The sequence below is a fragment of the Ochotona curzoniae genome, unplaced genomic scaffold (assembly GCF_017591425.1).
Source record: "Ochotona curzoniae isolate NIBS_2020 unplaced genomic scaffold, NIBS_Ocur_1.0 contig_3432, whole genome shotgun sequence".
NCBI lineage: Eukaryota > Metazoa > Chordata > Mammalia > Lagomorpha > Ochotonidae > Ochotona > Ochotona curzoniae.
This window is the reverse complement of record NW_024465859.1, coordinates 12,810,070-12,832,491: the sequence shown is the minus strand read 5'-3', so window position 1 is coordinate 12,832,491 and position 22,422 is coordinate 12,810,070. Positions and strand designations below refer to the sequence as shown.

At 40.9% G+C, this 22,422-nt stretch overlaps 1 protein-coding gene across 11 annotated transcripts in view; it reads right to left on the bottom strand.

Moving 5' to 3' along the window:
• Positions 1–2,783: 2,783 nt before the first annotated feature.
• CD44 (CD44 molecule (Indian blood group)) overlaps positions 2,784–22,422 on the bottom strand; it is an 84,078-nt gene continuing 64,439 nt past the window's right edge. For 7 of the 11 annotated variants that reach the window (XM_040980096.1, XM_040980097.1, XM_040980098.1 and 4 more), the window contains 6 exons: positions 21,837–21,926; positions 20,783–20,989; positions 17,000–17,065; positions 13,749–13,820; positions 11,438–11,516; positions 2,784–5,798 (listed from right to left, as the gene is read on the bottom strand). In XM_040980096.1, coding sequence (XP_040836030.1) covers positions 5,594–5,798; positions 11,438–11,516; positions 13,749–13,820; positions 17,000–17,065; positions 20,783–20,989; positions 21,837–21,926 — 719 coding nt within the window. In that variant the 3' untranslated portion in view covers positions 2,784–5,593. The remainder of the gene's footprint in view (positions 5,799–11,437; positions 11,517–13,748; positions 13,821–16,999; positions 17,066–20,782; positions 20,990–21,836; positions 21,927–22,422) is intronic. The other 4 variants (XM_040980104.1, XM_040980105.1, XM_040980106.1 and 1 more) reach the window with 4 other exon arrangements.

Below are 22,422 nucleotides of genomic sequence, written 5' to 3'. Positions count from 1 at the left end.
ACAGGTAGAGGCTTATTACCTGGTTCTGTCACTTCGATTTGTATGGTTTGGGAACCATGAGGTCTATACATCCCCAGGGGAATCACTGGCTAAAAACAGAATAAGAACTTCTTAGAGGGAAGATTCGAAGCTATGTCAATTCAGTTCATCTTGAGTACTTGCGAGGTGGTAACTTTAGTAATATTATTGAGCTGAGATATACAGATTCTATATTAGAAAGGCCTTGCTCTCAAAGGGGTCACTGGGCAGTGGAAGAGACAAACCCAAGGGCAAATTAATTGAACTACAGTGTGAGAGTTAGACAGGTGACACTTGGACAAGATAAAGAATTAGCACGGAGGAGAGGGAGAAATGAGTTCATCCTGGGCAGAAGTGGGGTGAGACCGCTTCCTGCAGGGCATGATCAAAGTCATGGGCAGATGTCCAGCTTTGGTTAATGTGCAGCCACAACTTGGATGGCCAAAATTTCATCATGGGATGCCAGCTGTTTGCTTCCAGCGCTCCTTGCCCTTTAGTCTTGCTTTGAAAGCCAGTGCCTTTCTTCTCAAATCAAAGCACTTCTCTCCTGGACTTTGAAACCATCTGGTGTTATTCACCCTATTTGCTCTTCAATTATTAGTCAATACTCCAGTTTGGAAAGCTTCCTCTCTAGACCTTCAGTATAGCTGATATCTCAGCTTTGTCTGAATTTTCCTATGTCATTTTAGTAATTCCCTATACTTGGCTTTCTGGAATTCATGCCTTCCTCTATCTTGCTAATTCTTGTTTTGATTAAATATATATTCTGTGGGAGTTGCTGGCAATGGGTGAACAAGTTTGGAGACCATGCACATCTGAAGTTTCTTCATTCTAGCATCATACTTATTTTGTGGTTTTTCTAGTCAAACTTTTAGCTTAGAAACAATTCCTTCAGAATGTTGAAGGCACCGTTTCATGATCTTCTGTCTTTCAATGTCATTGTTAAGTCCAAATCTTTTTTATATGTTTGTTTTCCCATTCTAGAAGTTTCCATGATAATCTTCTCATTCCAAGTGAATTTGTGTGAGTCTGTTTTCTTCCATTGTACTAAACAGTCACTTGATTCTGAGTCAAGAATATTTAGCTTCTGGAATATTTTCTTAATTTATTCTGAGGTTGATTTCCCCTTCTCAACTTTCTCCTGAAAGTCCTATTATTCCACTGAGAAATCTCCTTGTCCAGTCCTAATGCATTCCTCTTCAACCTTGTCTATTTTTGCTTTTGTTCTTGTCTCGGTTCTATTTTCTTAGATCATTCTTCAATTTTATCTTCCAAGTCCTTTGTTGAATGTGTTTTTAAATTTGTCTTCTTATGTTTAACCTTTTGAAAGTTTCTGTTTGAGATGTTCTCTCAATATTCCTTTTTTATTGTGTTCTTGCCTCGTGGATCCTGTTATTTACTTGCCATTTACTCTTGTCTCACTGAGGCAATTAAGGATTTAAACAAAAATTCTGCCTGATAACTTGTTTGTAGTAGTAGGTGTGCTCTTCCAATGTCTGCAGGTCATGTGTGAAGGTGAGATACAAAGGTTTGCTGAGTCCTTTAAGATTGTCTGGGATCAGAGATAGGATCTTCCGCGTAGATTTAGGTCGATGTAGATCGTAGATTGCATTGTTGAGCCAGTTCCCTGGGCACGACCCCATTACCAACATGAGGCCTTTCCATCAGAACTACAGGATTCCTCAGGATTCTCATAGGATTCTTCTGCCTGAAGGATGTATGACTAACTTCCAGTGTTCTGGGAGCCTGACTGGTGGAGAAGCCAAGGAAGCTTCAACACTTCTCGTGTGTGGCTCCGCCTTTTCTGAGTGTCTGGTGGTGTATGCCTTACTTCCCTCTTAGCAGCCAGAGACTCTTGATTTTGCCCCTTCTAGAAAATAAACTCTAAAAGTCAGATATACAGAGAGGAGAAGAGACAGAGAGGAAGATCTTCTGTCTGGTGATTCACTCCCCAAGCAGTCACAATGGCCAAAGCTGCACCGATCCAAAGCCAGGAGCCAGGAGCCTCTTCTGGGTCTCCCATGTGGGTGCAGGATCCCAAAGCTTTGGGCCATCCTTGACTGCATTCCCAGGCTACAAACTGGGAGCTGGATGGGAAGCAGGGCAGCCGGGATTAGAACCAGGACCCACAAAGGATCCCGGTTTGTTCAAGGTAAGGACTTAGGCTGCTGCTAGCACCCGCACGGGGCCCTATAACTGCTTCTTAATAAGCCTTTAAGGTTAGTCCCACCTCCACCGTCTTTTCCAGAGTATCTAACACTGTCAATCCTGAGCTAACATGGTGGTTCTGCCATGAAGATGAGGCTGCTTCCTAGCTTAGGATTCTAAATTTGTTCAATCAGTTGCAATTAACTGACCCTTTCCAACTTGAAATTTTTGTTGCTATCATCTCTGCTTCCAGTCTCTTTAACCCAATAGTTTATTCCTTTTGGAAACACTTATTCTTTGCACTTATATGAGAAAATGGAGTCATTATGTTTATTCTATTCTCTTTAAATGGAAGTTCAAAAATAGTTCTTGGCTTTTAAAGAACCAACACTTCACAGTATCTCAGTTAGCCTGAAAAAATGTAGAACCTCAACCTACCATGGAAAATGAAATCTTCTGCACAAGAAGACACCCATGTAATTTTAGCATTAAGAAAAAGATAACCTATGAGACATCAGACACTTACAGAAACCTTTAGTTTTGTGCTTACCCCAAGAGCAGATAATCACAGTGTTGCCTGTCAGCCTCTCTTCTCCCATAAATTAGAGACTGCTGAGTCCATTTTCTTGAGCCTTTTAATGTTAGCTTTTTACTATTTTCCAATAAGTGATTTCAACCAAGCAATATACATATCATGCTTCCATCAGTATTATTGGTCCATCAATAAATATACAAAAGTCAGAGAGGAAGGGTGTGCTCATAGAAATCAGAGTAACAATAACAACGGTCCTTGCACCTGCATGAACAAGAAGCTCTTCTCTGAAAACAATACAGATGATTTACTAAAGGACATAACAGTAGCCCCCAAGATGAATGGACTTCATTAGTCTTATTCCCAAACACATTTCATTCTGCCAGAGAAATAGGATGTCTTCTTCCTCTATTCCTCCACTGCAATGGTATGCCTCTGCTGGATTCAAAATCATTTTTTGGTTTTATAGATCTCTTTAAAAATTTTAAGAGTTTCTGTTGGAAAAATCCAGACTTCTAGGGTAGAACCTACAAAACAGAAACTTGAAGATGTGTTTTATTCCATTTGATTTGTTACCTAGAACTAATTTAAACAAACACCTTGCAGGGCAAAATGACATTTTAAGATCTCAAGTTGTTTTGTGAAGTAATTAAAAGTTGGCTCCTAATTTCTTATAAACAAAGCTCAAATTGGCGGCTTAGCCCATGTCAACTGGACAGCCATGATGACTTTCCAGAATGCTGTGCTTTGTATCAAGCTATGCTTCCAGGATCATGGTCACCATGTTCAATGGATGAGAACAACCCCTATCCCGTGAACTTCAGGCAATATTTCAGGCAGGATATTGCAAAGACTTGGCTAACTCTCCAATGGAAGTTCTATGTTTCCCGTTTCTATCTTGAGAATATAGTGGTATATATCCAAGTTGAAGACATCAACAATAAGAAAAGCAAGACCGCATTTAATTCCAAAATAAAGTTAAAACATTATTTCCTAACCCGGGCTATTTTGGAAAAATGTCTAGTAAAGGTCTAAACCATCTCTTAGCTATGGTACCCAAAAGAATTTGGAGGCAGGTAGAAAACATGGGGTCTTGCATCTGATCCCACATGCCTGATTGCATTTGCATTAAAGAACCTGAGTGAGGCCCTCTGGATCCTTAGGAGATCCAGGAAATCTATTGGAAAACAAGACACACTTTAACCCTGGTGTCAGTAACAACAGAGTGACCTGATATTTATTTTTTATTAAACTTTGGGGGAAAAAAAAGAACAAAAGCAAGATAGTTGAATACAAAATTGAGCAATGGTGTTCACCAAAAAGGAAGGATATTTCTCAAGATCAGGGCAGCATTTAGTAGGATGAAGGGGAGGAGGGGAGAAGGGTAAAGATCAGGGGAAGACAGGGGGGAGGAAAGGAAGAGCAGAGATTGCAAATAAGTGTCCCAAGTTTGCATCTCTTCTTTGAATAAGCCTTTCAAGCCAAGACTTTGTGGAAACCCCACCTGATGTAGGTGGGAAATGATTGTCTTTCTCATTTTTTGATCTGAGAAACATTACACATTAAGTCTATTTAGGCAACAAATGGATTTTTTAAGGATGAACTTAAGAATTCTCATTTTACAGGAATTTAGACTTTTTAGAGATTCTGCTATGCTATGTAGACTTTGGAAGTTCCAGGAGATATAAGACATCCTGATCAACAAATAAATGCTGCAAAGGACTTACCAAGTGAAGTCCAAAGAGACAGCCATCATTTTCATGTTTGGCCATACACCAGCTTCTCTGGTGATGATAGTGTAATTAGAGAAATCCCTGTAACCTTTTGAGATATACCCTTGTCTGCTCCACACCATATGGTAGGTCACGGAAACCTAATGTGACCGTCCAACGCTATTTACAGGGAGAGAACAGGTAGCCATTAAAAGACAAAGGGCTGAAGCTCTTCTGCTCATGATCCTGACTCTAGGACAGGACAGAAAGCCGCTAGACAGCTTCACAAAGGAATCAGTGCTGCTTCCTTGAGCCTCCATGAGAGCTGGCTGAGTCAGCCTATGTGAGGGCACATGGGCTCTAAGGTGACTTCAACGAAAGCCACTCTCAGGTCATCATGATGATCTGTAGAGACCCAGACTGTCCTGGGGTAGACTCTCAAGGACCACAGCACAGAGGGTTAAGATGGAAGAAGAATAGATATTTATTACAAATCAGCTTAAATCCTTTTATACCTCTTACAAAGTAAGTTAAAAAATCATACTAATTGGAGAACCTCCAGGGTTTGATATTTCAAGAACACAGATAAATAGCTTACTATAGATAAATAGCTTCACCCTTTTGGTGTCTCCCAGAAGCAAATGAAAAATTTCCAGAAGGTGTCTGTAAAAGGGGTGTGTAACCAGTACACCCTTGACCCCTACTCCACTGGAAAACAATGCCCAGGGACTGGGTTGCTGGAGAGGCAATATGGACCCATTCAAATTTCCCCTCCAGGGCCCATCCCTCATAGCACTGGGGAATGTCCTTAGCTGGTGGCTATCACTTGGGAGGTGGTGTGAATGGGAAGGTTGGGAACTGGTAAGATATAGTGTGGCGTTTATTAGAAGCCATCCTTAGCACACTTCGGAAGATGAAAGCCCTCTAGAGAGGAACTGGAACAATCAAATTCTTATGGAATATTGATTGAGTCTTCATGTCAGAAAGCAATGCTATTTTTATGAATTGGACTGGACTTAAAAACAATAAACCAAAACACACAAAAAAAAAGGAGTAGAAAATTTTTGCTAAAAAATATCCCCAATAAAACAATCAGTAGCACATTGCATCTGTTCAGTGTCCCAGCTCCTTGTTTTTGTTAGGTTTCCAACTGCTGCCTCTTTCCAAGGTCGTGGGATAGGTGTTACATCTCCACTTTCATGTTCACATTCTGCAGGTTCTGTGTCTCATCTGTTGTCATGAACTGGTCGGGGGTCTCTGATGACTCTTTGTTTACCAAATGCACCATTTCCTGAGACTTGCTGGCTTCTCCATTGAGTCCACTGGGTTTTCTGTCCTCCACAGTTCCATTGCCATTGTTGATCACCAGCTTTTTCTTCTGCCCACACCTAAGGTGTTTAAAAATCACGTGAGAAAGGGTACAACAACTCAGTCATCCTCAGCAACAACACCATAATGGTGAACCATCTCGGTGATCATCACTGCAATTTACCTGGTTTTCTACATGGCAAGCACTGGCCTGGGGGACTTTGTCTATTTACTGCTGAGATTCTAACAGCAATGCCATTACCTGAAAATTTGCTGAAAATGAAACTTCTGGCCCCCAACCCAGGGAGGTGCCCAAGATCAGAGAAAACTGATACTATTACTACTCCATTAACAAATGTGAGGGGAAATCGGGGGTCAAAGAAATCAGTTACTGGCCCCCCAGTTACTCAGAGAATAATAACAATATCAGGATCCAGAATAGGTATTTGGGGTAGCAGATAAGACTCCTGTTAGAATGCCAGTGCTCCATCCCAGAAGACCTAGGTTTGATTCCTAACTCCCAGGCCTGATTGTACCTTCCAGTTCATGCAGCAGCAGGCCACTACTCAATCCATGATGTTCCTTTGCTATGAATAGAAAACCGGACTGAGACCCCAGTTCCCAGCTTCAGTGCCCTCATTAGTTGTAGACATTTGGAAAGAAACCCACAAGAAGGGGTATCTCCTTGGCTTGCTCTCTCTCTGCACCCCACCACCACTTCTTTTCTCCTTGCCTATCTGCCTCTCAACATTTTTTAAAAGTCTGGATTCAAATTTTGGTCTACCTGACTCTCAAGTTCTAATTCTTTCTCCACCATACTGCCTCAGAGAAATGCCTTTCTCTTCAAAGCATTTCATAGTTTCTGCAGACAGATAAACTATCAATGTCATGATTGTGTGTCATTCTGATCTGTGTATTGAAAAATGTCCCACCACTTGCCTGTACTAAAAAAGTAGGGGGGGACATTTTACCCGAAGTATATGATCATATCTTTTCCTAACATTGATTAACTTTCATAGAACTTTGGACATAGGAAATGTAAGAACTTAAGACAAATTATTCTCTGTTATTTTAGGATTTCTTAGTAGATAATTTCAGATATAAACGCAGAACATGACCATGATCTTGTGGGGTAGGCAGCTAGCTCAGGGTCAGGTGCTTGGAAGCTCTGCCTTCCTATCTCACATAATCCTTTTTGCCCACCTGTGACTCTCACCTATCATCACCTGGAACCCTAGAGAAGGCGGTATTGCATTCATGACCACTCCCCTCACAGACCATAAAGGCCCATGATAGGGATAGGCTTGCTCTCTTGGTCATGTGGCGCCACTGCTCTTGCACTCCAACTCTTGACCTCCCCTGTACTTGCTTGCTCTCTGGCCTCCTGCAGGTAGACTCTGAGGACAGGGAGCTTCTAAACATGGCACCTTGTGTCTGTATTCCTCACCCTCTATTCACTGCTTAGGCAGGTCAGTGAAGATGTTAATCCTGTGATGTTTTGTATTTCTAATTTGTGTACATTTGAGAGTTTCAGGAGAAGTGAGGCCTAGCAGTCATGGAATGTGGACAGAGAAGCCAGGAAAAGATGAATGTTTACAGCTTTGTAAGTGTGTCTAGGTTGTTTGTTGTATGTCTCTTCAGATAACTTCTATTGCTGGGAAAGCTGGGACATAGGTCTTCAGTTTAATCAACAGATTTCCTGGTAGTGACCATTTGTTTCTCTCAGGGTTTTGATTCAGACTGGACTGCCACATGGTCTTGCTATTTGTTAATTTCTAGTGGACATTGTTATCACCAAACTTGGTTAATAAAGACTCCTTAATACATCCTAAACTTGTCTGATGCGATCTCTGTTGCACCCAGCAGCAGTCTTGCCTGTGGGGGTCCTATCACAGCATTGCCTCACACTCCCCAGTTAACGCAATACTTCCTCTTTCCTGAAACACTATCTTAGTTGCACATGTAGAAGCCAGATTGTGCTAAACGGAAGCAAAGTTGCACAGCCTTACAAATGCAAGCAAGGTGAGGAAAGAGGAAAAAAGAGCCAATAAATGCCTACCTCCTGAATTCCAGACACATTATAAGTAGTTTCCCATAATCCATACAATAATCCCATTATACAGCAGTGGAAACTGATAACTTGTTGAATTAACATCCCATAAGGAATAAGACTGACAGGGTCAATATGCAAAAGCCTTGTGACCAAAAGCCCTGCCCCTCCTGGCTCTATCAGAGCTGCCAGCCATCTGGAGCCTGGGATACAGTATGAAGTCAGAACTGTTCACTTGGCCACTGGATAATAATGGAGGCACAAAGCCTCCATTATTCATGGTCATGGGCCATGGCCTGTTGGATTGCCAAGGCCATAAACATGAATTTTTTGTTTGGGGAAATCGAAATTATACCTCCTTCAGGAAGTAGATCCTTTTCCTCTGGCATGAGGCTTGATGAGACAGAGAGCAGAGGACACTTGAACTGTGAATTAGAGTCATGGAGGCTGGGACTGTGGATGCCCTCCCCGGAGATGGCAGGGCATGTGGCCAGGAAGGCCTTGGAAAGGCTGGCTGTGAGACCTGTCTACCGTGTGACCTCCCTGTTTCTCTGTTATTTGCCTTGTAAGCAAATAGAATAAATCTTAAGAAAAAAAAAAAACTTAGACTTAGGCAGTAACTTAACAACTGATCCCATGTCTCTTCTACCTGGCCACTGCTAAAGGTATTTAAGGATTTCATTGCATTGTCTTAAAACTCAGTATCCAAAGTAGTGGGCACCAGTCATACAAGGCTGGTCAAAGTTGAAAGGATAAATATTCAATGAAACTAAATGTTCACAGCCACACTTGAGGTGTTCAGAGCTGCAGGGGCTAGTCCTGTATTTAACAGTGAAAATGTGAAACTTCTTCAGCACTTCAAAAAAGTTCTATCATTGTTAGAATGAAGAATGTCAAATGAACTGTCTAGAAGAATGTCAAATGAACACAGATTACAACAAGTTAGACTAGACCATAGGAGAAGGCAGACACTTCTAGACATCTTGGAGATTTGAAAAGGATTACTGCCTGCCCTCTAGGTTTCCAGAGAAGACAATTATTCCCATGAAAAAATGAATCAATGGCTGATGCAGCCTCTTCTGCACCACCAGCTCAGGAGCCTTCTTCAATCCTTCCTGTTATCTGAAGCTTTCTACAGTAAGAGCTTTCTGTTCCTCGGGCTAATCAGAGAGATCTTTTAAGGGAAAGGTACCTCTCCAGCCAAGTAACAATGTGCTCCAAAGTGACATCAGTAAGGGATGGTTTCCATGGAAAAGTTGTAAATCAAGGAATCTGGTTACAGGAAGGTTGGCAAAGAAAGCTGTTGTGAGCTATGGCCAGGGTGGCGACAGCTAAAGAAATAAGAGAACTCTCACACATCATCTTGAAGATGATGCAACCCCGGGGAACTTTATCACCCTCCGTCTTCGCACGTCAACTTTAGAGAACAACAAAATTTCAACTTTTGTCTTTCGACCATAATTTGTGTAACAATGCTGGCCACAAGATGCTCTCAATACACAGCAGCTGGCTCAAATTCAACAAGCCAATAGAGCCTCAAGATTCTCGTATGGAAGAAAGGGCATTTTTAAATCTATTCTTCCTCATGCTCAACTTCATAGATGAAAACAGGATTCGGCATCTCTGTTGAATGTAGTGCTCAGAGCACAGTTGTCCTTTACGACGATTAAAAGGGGACTGACAGTCTTAAAGAACAGTGACATCAAGCATCCCGTGTAGTCACTGAATGCCTTTTAGCAGTGTGGCAAATCTGTTTCCAATTATCAAACCAGGACACAGTAATTTACGGTATCCCAACAGCTACTTTCTGAGTGAGAGACTCACTATGCTGGGTCCTGCCTGCCCTTGTTTGCCTGTTGCCTGGGTGACTGCTGGTCTTGAGGAGAGGGAGAGGGGAGGTCTGAGGCCCCTGCGTGCTACTGACAAGACAGGGAGAGTGTGAGAGCTAACCAGCGACAATGGACAGGGGACAGCTGAGAGACTTCTCAGAAGGCTCCCCAACTTCCTTACTGCTGGGTGCCAACATTTCCATGGTGACATGCACAAAACTTAAAGACTATATGTGTGCAAAAGCAGGGCCTGGAACAAAACAGCTATTCTCCAACCATAGGAAATTCATATTTTAATTGAGCAAAAATAATCCATGGGAACTCCAGGAAACTGAGGGGAAGCATAAAGACTCCTTGTGAGGGCTTCCCCAAGCCATGTTATTTAAATGCAACTGAAAACAATCTCTTTCACTTTGCACTTAGAGATCTTTGAGCATCCCCACAATGCCTGGTTTTTTCCCCTTACATTATTAATTATTATGACTAATTTCCTAAGCTGTACCCTTAAAGGTATAAATACTAACATGACTCTTCGATTTTAATGCACTATATTTATTAATTTATACTACTATAAATCAGCATTGCTATATTGCTGTATTAATTCAGATAATTGAGGGGTGGTACCCCATGTGGAGACTATTGGCATTAATTGTTACTTCAGAAAAGCCAATGAGAAAGGTTCTGAAATCATCTCCATCTCTTCTTCCAAACTAAAGGGTACCTTCTAGTCTGTGACATGATTGAGAGGCACAACCAATGTGGCCCTGCTTGGAAATAAGATTCTTCATCTTAGAAAAGACATTCTTGAGGCATATTCACAAAACATTTAATGCTCTTGTGTGCATGCTGTGAGAGTAACATGTCTTGAAAACATCTAAGATCGGAAACTTTAACTTGTTCTTGTGGATGCTGCTCCCTTAACTCATTTCCTTTGGTGCTAGAATTGCTATTTTTCCCTCACTTCACTTAGCGTGTTGTGGTTTATGGAGCCTGGTCCTGGCTCCGACTAGCCCATGTGTTGTGTAAATAGCCTAGAAGATGATAGGTCTTGACTGACGGAGAGGGACAGGAGGGCCCCAAAGGATCTCAAACAGCCACAGACTGGCTTCACTCAGATCTTCTAAGGCACATTCTCCATTGTTGCACAGATAGCCCCCACAGTGAAGGGGCTCTTCCCAGAATACAACCTGAATCTTCCAGATAATAGAAAAGAAAGTCATGACAGAAACAAACAACACCAAAGCACAAAATCGATGCTTGTTACAAATATGAGTTCTTAAAGTTTTCATGGACCACAGATAGACTAAAAGATGAAAACCTCTTGAATCTTTACACAACTCTCAGGAGTTACATTAGCAGGAAGCTGGAGTTGGAACTTCACTCCAAGCAACCCAATATGGGATATCTTGATCTCGAAGCCAAATGCCTGCTCCTAATTCTATTTCCTTCATGAGCTTTCTGTCAGCCCCTTGTAGGTTTATAATCTGTCCTGGAGGAGATGGTTTATTCAAGACCTTTGTGAAACCCTGAAACAATTAAAAACTATAAAAGATTCCGTTACTATTTCAAATGATGTTCCAAATACCCAAAGGTGTTGTCTTTTTGTAATGAATGGGACAAAGAAGCTCTTCTTACACTATGTTGTGCCTCTGATTCCCTGGGAGCAATTAGCACTCCAGCCTCTGACTCTGGAGGCCTGAGGTTGGGTCTGGGATGGTGTCTTCCCAACAAGCTGCCAGTGTGCTTAGGCTGCTCTTCCTTTGGGCTGCACTCTGAACAGCAAGGAGACAAAGCCTCTTTTCAATGATGCCCTCCCAAAGTGAATAATCCCGACCCTTACCTTCTCCGACTATTGACTGCGATGCAAACAGCAAGAATCAAGGCCAGGGCCAAGAGGGATGCCAGGATGATCAGCCATTCTGGTGTGAATGAATCACAAGACAACGTGTGAACTTCAGGAAAAATCTTTGTAAAATGAAAAACCTTCCTGCAGAAATTGCCTGACCCAAAGACCATAAGCAGCATGGCAAGGGGGTCTGACTGAAAAGACCAGCCAACATGTAGGTGAGAGCAGTTTTACTGTAGGCGCTTGTCCAGTAGACCTCTTGTATTAACCTTTTATCATCAGGCAGGATTTTCAAGTCCCTCTTGCAGAAACTTGTTTTCATTAAGGTATAGAGTTACTTGTTAAAGCTTGCAAGTGCCTTTGGTTAAGATATTACTAAATAGATTAAAGAAACTATGGGCTTCTTTCGCAAGGAACATTCTTTTTCTATATGCAAGAGCATTTGTCTTACATTTTAAGAAGAACAATAATGGAGGCCACAGTTTTAGGGAGGACAAAGAATACTGGAATGGAAGCAGAAGAAGGGTAAATATGGGCACATTTTTGAAAGAGTCATTCCAGAACACTTGACAGTGGTTTTGAAAATATTAATGCTTTTGATTCTGCAATTACCTTTTCAGTAATTCATCGGACTTCAGAATTATTTGTAAAGATGTTGGTTACTGTGTTGTTTATAATAGTAAAATTTGGAAACAACCTAATATCCAACAGGAAGGAATTAGCTAAATAAATAAGGTTGCACCCACTTTATAATGTACAATGATAGAGGGGAGCAACCTTTAATATCATGGCAAGCTATGGGTAGCCAGCAGAGAATGTTGACTACATAGCATCTATAAGATGATTACATTTTCCTATATAAATCACATTAATAACTTTAATAATTAATAGCAAAAACATTAAAATAGTGACCATTTTTTCCAGATAATGAAATAGATAAGTGAACTATACTTTCACTCTTCAGGTGTATTTTCTAAAGCATCTACAGTAAGTATGTAGCATTTGTGGACTAATAAAATATTATACATTTGTTTTAAAGCTCAGACTATAATAGGATTAAAATATGACTTGATGAGCTGAAATAATTTAGTTGCAAGGTGGGTTGTATATGTGCAATAAACCAGAGCTTGGGTATAGAAAAAAATGGACAGTCATTCACCGCCCATTCCTCTTTGGAGGTGTTGATTTTCTTGTCTCTTACTTGATACTCCCTTTGCTCACTTCTCTCTGATCTAGATGAGTCATGAGAGAGTCAGTGATGGCAAGGCTGACAAGGGCATACCGTTTCTGTTCTGTTCTCTTCATCCAATCCCAGCCCTGTGAGATGCTACACATTCTCTTTTACTAGAGCTAGGAAAAATCATGGTACCTGACAGCACAAAGCCTGAGCCCCTTTCCTATCCCTGCACTCCTCGGCATCCCATGCCCCTCCCTCCATGTGCTCTGCCCTCAGTGGTGCTCAGGCAAGCTGAAGCAAAGCCACAAGGCACAAATCACATTCTTCTCTTTCCCAAACCAGTTTAGAGACCTCTGAAGAGGGGGAAATTAAAAGGGTAATTTACAACCCAAGTAAGGATCTTTCCTTTTTGTAATCCTCTTCCCAAATGCTCCACGCTGACTCCAAGCCAAATGCTTTGCACCAAATTACTTAAACCTTAATGCTACAGGGAGCCAGGAGTCCTGCCCCTCCCGTCACTTGTGATACTTCCTGAAACATTCTTTAGTCTGGAACAGTAGAGCATCCCTGCAAAAAATGTCATTTTGGGACCAGAAGAATGTTTTTATTTTGCTCAGCACAAGGACCCTTCCATTTTCTCCCTTGCTGCAATATGAGAAGAAAATTATACACTTCACCCTAACCCCCCAAATAAAGGGGGAAATGCACTGGGGAGAAAGAAGCAGACCAGGAACTGGCAACTTCTGTTCACTCACTCATTTCCTGTACATATCACTCATTTTGGAAGGAAGCTTCATTTATTTTTTTTCCCCACAAGCTCTGGTTCATTGAATGCACATGCAACCTACTATAAAACTAAATTAATTCAAATCATGGCATTTCACTGGGACAGTCAGGGGCAGGTATGAAAGTGAGATTAGGCCATCCACAATACCCAGGGGATGCAGGGAGAAAAGAACATTCAGTCCTTTCCTATCAAGTGGCTACAATACCCTCATTTATCCATACCAAGAATTCCTGGGACAGGCTTTTATGACACTGTGCTTTTATCTGACTCTCTCCCTTTCTGGAGACATTCTGAGAAAGAAGTCTTAACCGTCCTTTTGTGCTTCAAAGTATGAAACTCACCTGGAATTTGGGGTTTCCTTATGGGACCAGAAGTTGTGCTGATGCCACCATCCGGACTTCCATTTGAGTGACCTAAGTGGAGAAAGCACAAAGACCAACCTCCAAGTCCTGAACCACTGAGAAACTGCATATTTAAGATGCAGAGGTTTATAAAGTATGACACGAAAGATTATCCCTCCTAAGTAGGTTCACTTAGGGCTCATACTTGGAAATGTTATTTCATGTCAAAGAATCTGAGAATTCTCAGGAACAGTGTGGTATAATGAGGAAGACCTTGGACTCTTGGACTAGATGGCCCTGGATTTAAGTCCCAGCTTTGCCTTACACTATCTGAGTGCTAGGTCAGGATAGTCTGTTACAATCTCAGTTTTCTCATTTATCAAATGAAGATAATAGTATCATCCCACTTTATAACTTTACAGAGTTTAAAAGAAAGACACAATAGCAGTGGTAATAAACTAGTTGTTTAGGTCTCTGGCCCAATAACCTAACCATCACTTAGGAGCTTGCCAGGAATACAAAAACTTTAGCCTTACTTCAAATCTATTAAATTAGATCTTCAGAAAATTTTCTAGAAGATTCACATGTTTCAGAAAGTCCAAAGTGATTCTAAAAATTACATACATTATCTTCACAGAAACCTATATAAAAACACTCAAAAACAGGCTAGGAAGCCATGGCCCATCTATGAAAAATCATTATTAGCAGAAACCTGAACATTTTCTGCTTCTCAATAACAAGATCAGGAGATGAGCCAAATCCTCCAGAAAAGAAGCACTGCAACCCAGAGAATCTACAAGTCATGGCCACAGGTGCCTTATCAACATTACGATCACACTGTAAAAGAAGCTTTGAAGACATTTGGTGAATTAAAGCCTCATTTTTTTCATGCTTCCTCTAGTACTGTAAAATAACAATTGAGAACGTCCCACTAAAATGAACTTTATTTCCTATGGAATTAGAATCTGCTGGTGCAGAACCCTGAGGTTCAATCAGGGGAAGGAAAACAAAGCAGAAACCAGGGAATTCATCTGGGCCAGGGCAGGAAGGAATGTGGCAGGACCTCACGTAAAAGCTTTCCAGAGAGCCATTCTTTACATTGTGCAAAGCAGGCACCAAAATCTTGATTACAAGAGTTATTTTGGCTAGAATGGCTCTTGTTCACACAACTTTAGGCTTTTGCTAAAACTCAAAACGGCCAAAGCAAATTTTAGCAGGTGTCTGACTGTTTCAATACTCCCTATCCCATTTTAGCAGTCATCTTTACTCTGCAAGTCTACAGTGGAGTCCAAGGCACTTTCTCTCCCTCCCCTCCAGTGTCCTTGGTTGTTGGCAGGTGCACAAGTCATGGGATACTGGCCATCTAAATTGCAGATCTTTGGCCTTGAAAAACACCTACAGGGTACAGTCACTCTCACTAGTCTGCTTTCTGACTCACAGCAGCCTTTGATATTTAAAAGGGAGTCCATTAATGGAGCGTAATCTCTATTTTGATTTTCCAAAAAGAGTGCCCCCAGCCAGGAAAGATCTGAGTGTGTGTAAAACAAGATGAAACCTCCTGTTTGAACAATGGACACCTGCACAGCAGCCAAACAAAAGATTGGTTCCCGCCCACCTGATACTTGCTTCAGGAAAAAGCCAGCAAGGATGGACAAGAGAAAACAGGCCTTGCTTTGTGCCCCAGAGGTTCACAGATCCAGCCAGGATAGGACTAACTGGTTGAGAGAGGGGTACAAGATGGCATGGTTGGGAGATGAGTTTCAAGCTAAAAAGTGTATACACAGCCTATTCGTTTGACTCCATGGTGGGAAAAGCAATCTAACACATAACTTTCAATGTATATGCAAATGCTGTGCATGAATGGGGTTTGAATAAAATGCACATCTTGATTCAATATGTCTGGGTAGAGGTGATGCACTTCCAGTAGGTTCCCAGGTAATGTCCAGGATGCCTTTCCACCATTACATGGAGAATAGGTAGGGATTTTTTGGTTTTAGAAAGTAACCATTTTAGAGACCCTCCCCACTGTTCACAAAATGCTTTCATGTTCCTTACACAGTGTATTTCTCACAAGAACTCTGCATGAGAAATAGGTAGATGATGGATAATCCCTTTCCCTAAGAATGCAGCTGAGGGAGAGAAAGGTCAAGTACCAAGCCAGTGAGTCTGAGACTCAAGTCTCACTTTCTGATGAGCCCCACCTCCCAGTGCTGCCAAATAAAGTTTGTCCAAAACGGGCTTTTCTTTTTGCTACAGATGGATGTCAATATCCATCTTCTGTGTGATCATTTAAACTGGAGACAACCTTTGCCTCCACGTGGGCACGAAGAGCGAGGACAATGATTTATCTGCATTGGCAGACTGGTTTGCAGTGGGGGGCGGGCATCCAGATTGATGGGGTTCAGGGAGGCAGCACGGGCAGAGCCCATAAGCTGGCCCAGCATGAGTGATCACACATAAGCCTACCTTGTGTGAGACCTCTGTTGCCTAAAGCAAAATTTTCTGTGGAGTGATATGAGTGCCTGTATACAGGACTCAATGGAATAACACATGCGTGGCAGTAATTTTGACTATTATAAAGGCTTTCTCCAAACTGTGTTTATGAATGGCAATATGAGGTCTTCACAAAATTATGCATGGGCTACAATTCTTTTGTCCAAAACAAACTTCTCTTTCAATTCCTTTTCCTCATGAACTTTTCAAAGCATATTCACATGTGACTCTGGGACTTAAAATCTGGCTTTGCCTCTCACCCATTATGTCAACTTGACCCAGTTATCTACCCTTCCTGACTCTTCATTTCCCCATCTAAAATAGGGGAATGAAAATGAGTTAGGAAATTGAGTCTCAAGGCCTTAAAAATCTTGCTCAGTTAATTTTAGAAAACTGGGCTCAAACCCAAGCCTATGCTATTAATCACTCTGTTTGTAGTACCATGTTTAGTTGGGACTCTCCTTGACTTCCTCCTGACCTTGCCAATGGAAAATGTTTCTCCTCAGCAGTAGCTCTAAAGGTGCAACCCCTGTCCATCAGAATTAATATTACCAGGGAATTTGGGCTCCGCCCCAGGCCTACTCAATCAGAATCTTTAAGGGTGGGACTTACTATGTGATTTAATAAGCTTCCCTGTGATGTGGAGATGTACTGAGGAAGCTGGTGAACTATTTCTTGGAAGACTGACTCAAACATCATTCATAACCACCAGGTTCAATGGCTATAACAGTAAATGACCACAGTAGCCCCAAACTCACCAGCTGATTCAGATCCATGAGTGGTATGGTACTTCCTGTTGGGGTCAACAGATGAGTCTTGGTCTCCTGTAACGAACAGTGAAGCACGGTCAGTACTGTGTGTTTCCATCTAGCCTGCCAACTCCATTTCCTTATGTTGGCATTTTCAAATCACCCATCACAAAATGGAACACTTTGTAAAATAATTCCTATTCCTTTGTTTTACTAATTAGAAAGTGGGAGAAATTAAAAAAAATTTTAAAAAAACAAAACTAAAAAATAGAAAAAACAAAAACAAACAAACAAACAAAAAGTGGGAGAGAGAGGGATCTCATTAATTGATTCACTGCCCAAACATTTACAACAGCTGAGACTGGACCAGGCCAAAGTCAAGAGGCAGGAACTCATTCTGGGTCTCTCATGTCGATGGCACGGACTCAACTAGATCAGACATCACGTGCCGCCATGTGGGGTAAGTGATAGGAGAAAACTGGAATTGGGAGTGGAACTGTGACTTGGACTAGGCACTTTAACGTGGGATCTGGGCATCCCACACAGTTTCTTAACTGCTTTTAACGATAGGGAGCAGATAATAATAAACGAGGTATGAATGGGACCACAGTCTTAATTACTTCTCATTGCCTAATCAATGAATGAGTGGGCTAGAACTTTAATCGAAAGTAAGGCAACTGAGACGATACAGGCCACCACTCATGGTTCCCCCAAGGACAATCACAAAAAGTGTAATTTGAGTGGAAATCCAAGAATTTTGATTTGGAATACTGGCGTGGTTCTCACAAACCTCAAGTAGGCATGGTGTGTTTTAAACAAGAATGCTACAAATCTGATTATGGAAAATGTGATTGCTAGAAATGGGCCTTCTGGCTCAGGGCATGAGACATTTAAAGAAATTTCAAGGAACTGGTTCAGTGTTAAGAGTTCTGGGTTTGAAAGATGTAAAGATTCAAAGAGGAAATTCCATTACTTAATGAGAGGAAGACAGAGTAAAAAAAAATCAGTGAAAATCATGACGGTGAGATAATAGCTAACATATGAATAATGTGTGTATTAGTATCAGAGTAACTTTCAAATGACGTTTTTTGAACTTGTAAGCATTTTAACACCAATTGTTAATATAACCCCTTCTCAAACATCCACCATTAGAAGGCGTTAGTCTGACACAAGTTTTTGAATTGTTAAAACCTAAATTCTGACTCCCTGCCCTGACCCACTCATCCAATTTTTCAATGTATTTTGGAGTTTTAAAAATAAATAAACACAGAACAATGATTTTGTAGTCATCCATTATGAAGATGTCCACAAAGAAGATACAGTAGCCTGATGAGCACATTCTGTTGATTGCAGGTCCCCCAGAATCACTCATGTAATTACAGTGAAGACAGATTGCTTTTCACCTTGGCTGATGGTCAAAATAACTGAAAACAGCAATTTGCTGAAATGCCACACCAATACTCCCATTATCCAAATCACCAAAGCCAGCACGAACTCCGCCACCATTACTGCCATTATAGCACCAGTACCACCACAAGTCCAAACACTTAGATTTATAACAGCACAGAGAAAAATGTGTAGTCAGAAAAGAAACATATATTTGAAAGAAAACCAAGGAAGACAATTAGATTACTTAGTAATCATTTAATCTGTGTGGAGAACCATGGAAAGTCTGTCTACACTGCCATGGAATATAGAAGAAATCAGTACATATGAATACCAATTATGTAAAAACCGTTTTTTACTAACAGGCTATATGAGCCTTTAAATTTCCTTTTTTAAATTAAAATTCCTTTTTAAAATATTTATTTATTTTTATTGGAAAGGCAGATATATAGAGAGGAGGAGAGACAGAGAGGAAGATCTTCCATCCGATGATTCACTCCCCAAGAGGCCACAATGGCTGGAACTGAGCCAATCTGGAGCCAAGGAGTTCTTTCAGGTCTCCCATGTGGATACAGGATCCCAAGGCTTTGGGCCAGCCATGACTGCTTACCCGGGCCACAGGCAGGAGCTGATTGGGAAATGGGGCCGCCAGGATTAGAACCGGCAGCCCCATATGGGATCCTGGCGCGTTCAAGGTGAGGACTTTAACCACTATGCTATTGCGCTGGGCCCCAAATCCTTTTAACATTTAAATCCATCAGGTTGTACAACAGGACTTGTTTTCCCAACATAAACAAGGTACAACCTGAGATTCATTTCTCCAGAAGATACTGATGACAATATTTGGAATTTTCAAGCAGTTACAGCAAAAGAATGCAAAATAAAAGATATAAGAAGCACGGAGAGCTTTATCTATCTTGTCATTGTTGCTGAGGTCAGTGTCTTTCTGAGACATCTGTGATGATGATGACAAAGAAAGAGCCCAAGAATATGACATTCTGAGCTATCTTTCTCCTCATCAGTCAGAACAACACAAGTGCCATCTCTTTTGTATAATGGGTTCTCATAAAATAAATTTCATCCATTTTTGGAGATTGATGAATTTCTGCTACAAAAATCCATATTTCAACCCAGCAAGCTTTAACATATTTTGGCAGTTGTGTGGGAAGAGCTTTCTGTGTAACTGGCGCCACCAGGAGAAAATGAGTTTTCAATTTCTTAAGCAAAGTGGGCGGTTTCCAGGTTCCCCCTTCCTTGATGTTGATTTCTTAATGAAAATGGAGAAACAACAAAAGCAGAAGTCTAGAGAACTGCTTACTTGAGAAATAGTCTCAAATGTGGATTCGATGTCAAACTAGACAAACTTCAGTCCTCTCGCATAGAGAAGCATTCCCTATTCATTAGGAATAGATTAAACCATGGAGACTTAAGTATGCAGCATAAATAGAAGAGGTTTATCCAACAGCCCATCACCAAAAATAAATCTAACCCATCACCAGTAAAATAAAAGATAATAATTTCAGTGCAAAGATAATGCTATTTGGAAATGTCTCCACAGGATGGAATAAACTACACCAAATAGGCAGCATAAAATAGGATACTTCAAAGAGTTCATAGAAAAACAAAATTGAAGTTGTGTTTATTCTAAAATTCACACATAGATTCTTCAAAATATGCATTTTCCATAAACTTTTTGAAGATAGTTGAATCAAATGAAATTGCTGATAGTCAAGCATTTTAACCTGTAACAATATTAAATGTTTCAAAAATATCATGTGGCTCAACTTAATACATCACAAGATTAAGATACAAAACAAATACAGAGGTGAACAAGCGCATACATGTATTCTCATAAATTAACTGTCTAGTGGAGACTAACGTACCAGGAAGTGAAGATACATTGCAGCAGCCAATCTGCTCCCAGATATAAGGAGGACTCCGAATGAAACAGTTAAATTAACTTGGCAGTATAATGCTAGATGCTCTACCTTTGTCTGTTCTACAATTCCATGATGCACTTAAATAAACTTGTAACTGTTACTAAAGGACTGTACTATTGTAATAATATGGAAGAGAATGGTTGGAGAGAAAATGAAGGAAGGAAGGAAAGAAGAGGGAGGGAAGTGGAGAAATCTCTATACCTACAAACTTCATGGAAAATAATAAAAAAAATTTTAAAAATCCACCATAACAACTAAATCATAATTGAGCCCACACAAAGGAAAGTACATCAACAAATGGAAGCATTGTTTTACCTAAAATAAAACTAGGTCTGCTTGCATTAGAATGGATATCCAGTATTGAAAGGCATTCTTCGGTAACACACTGATAAACATGTCCTCTGAAATGTGAGCACATTGTTTCTCTCAACAGGAAAGCAAACCTGATAACAAATGGCCAAATTACCTGGTAAGAAGCGATCAAGGTCAAGGTTGGAATCCCCAACAACAGTCACTTCAGTCATTCCAAAGGCCCCAGTGTTAGCAGGGGTCACTGGCATGAGAGTTCTGTTTTCCTGTGTGTCTGCATAATGAGGAATGTAACCTTCCGAGGAAGTGGTTGAGTCTGCAGAAAAATGTCCACCTCTTCTTCCACCTGTGCCATCAGTCCTATCTGTGTAGAGGTGGAGTCAGTGATAAATCCACATTTCCAGACGACCACCCATACTCACTCATCTGCAGAATGTGCAATCACTGCCAAACCTTCCCACTTGTCACCCATGAACAATGAGTAAAAGAGTGGACTATGTCACAGTATTGAACAATATCAGTATTTTGCAATACATGCCACCTGGACATCACTCAACAGAAGAGATTCCGGTGATCCTAACACTCAGGAGAGGAATTTGGTGTACCATCTGCCTGGGTTATTAAGGGAAGGTTTATGCTATTATAACTGTGACCTTAAGTCAACTCAGGTACTAGGTGATCCCAAGCTCTTTGTCCACTGATTCTACCCCTAATGAGGTAAAAGAAACACACCATTGGACTAAAAGGTAACATTGTCCTTCCTGCAACTGGAATAACAAACACAAACTTATAAGACATGAGTATTCTCATCCAATTTTTCTTTTGCCAGAAATGTACTGCTTCTTTATCTCCAACACCATGAGTGATTCCAGGGGCTGAATGGCAAAAATAATATTGTTAATTCAAGATACACGGAGAGTGAGATGGTCAGACTTTTACACCAGTTATCAATCATTCATAAACAATCTATTATTTGAACTAAGTTTAAGAAACCTGATCTTTAAGATGAAGAAATCAGTTGGTATTTATAGTGGCTTCTAAGAGGTCTACAAAGCAGCAAAGTCGAGAACCGTCACCAAACATGCCTACTGACCAAAAGTAACAGCATAACAGCAGCCAACAGAGGAACCTCCACCAAAGACATCACAAAGCACCCATATCTTAATGATTTTCATCAACTGCCCAATCCAGCTGGGCTCTATCATCCTTACTTCCAGATGTCAGAGTAGAGATCGTTGTAAGATCTTTATCTTCTTCCAAGCCTCCATGTGATGTAGACAAGTTCTGAAATGGACTCTGTTCTGTTTTGATGAGGGATGAATTCAGCAGTAATTTAGAGCTATCATACAAATCCTGTTATCTGCTAATGAGGCGGAGCAAGCTACAGTAGTGGCAGGAGGATCATCGCATGAGAAAACTGAAGTGTGTACATGATATTCTCACAGGATTCTCAGGAAACATACGGAAAAATTCTGGCTTGCCACTAGTTGACCACTTTGCTCTTCCTTAACCCCCAAGTATAACCAATGTAGTAAATTGCCATGGTGAAGTTTGAGCCAAAACTTTGCCCACATGGTTTGTTCTGACCCAATTGCAGCACTGCTTCCAATCACTCAGGAAACCCAGAGAACAAAGGAATATTTGAGTCCCAGTGTTCCCATCAACAATCAAAGTGCTTAACTGTATGTCAAGAAGTGTGACGCAGGGAAAAATAAACATTTTTATGATCTGCAGCAAATCTGTAATCCACCAAGAAAAAGACATGCATTTGGAATAGCCTGCTCAAGAAACTCAGAT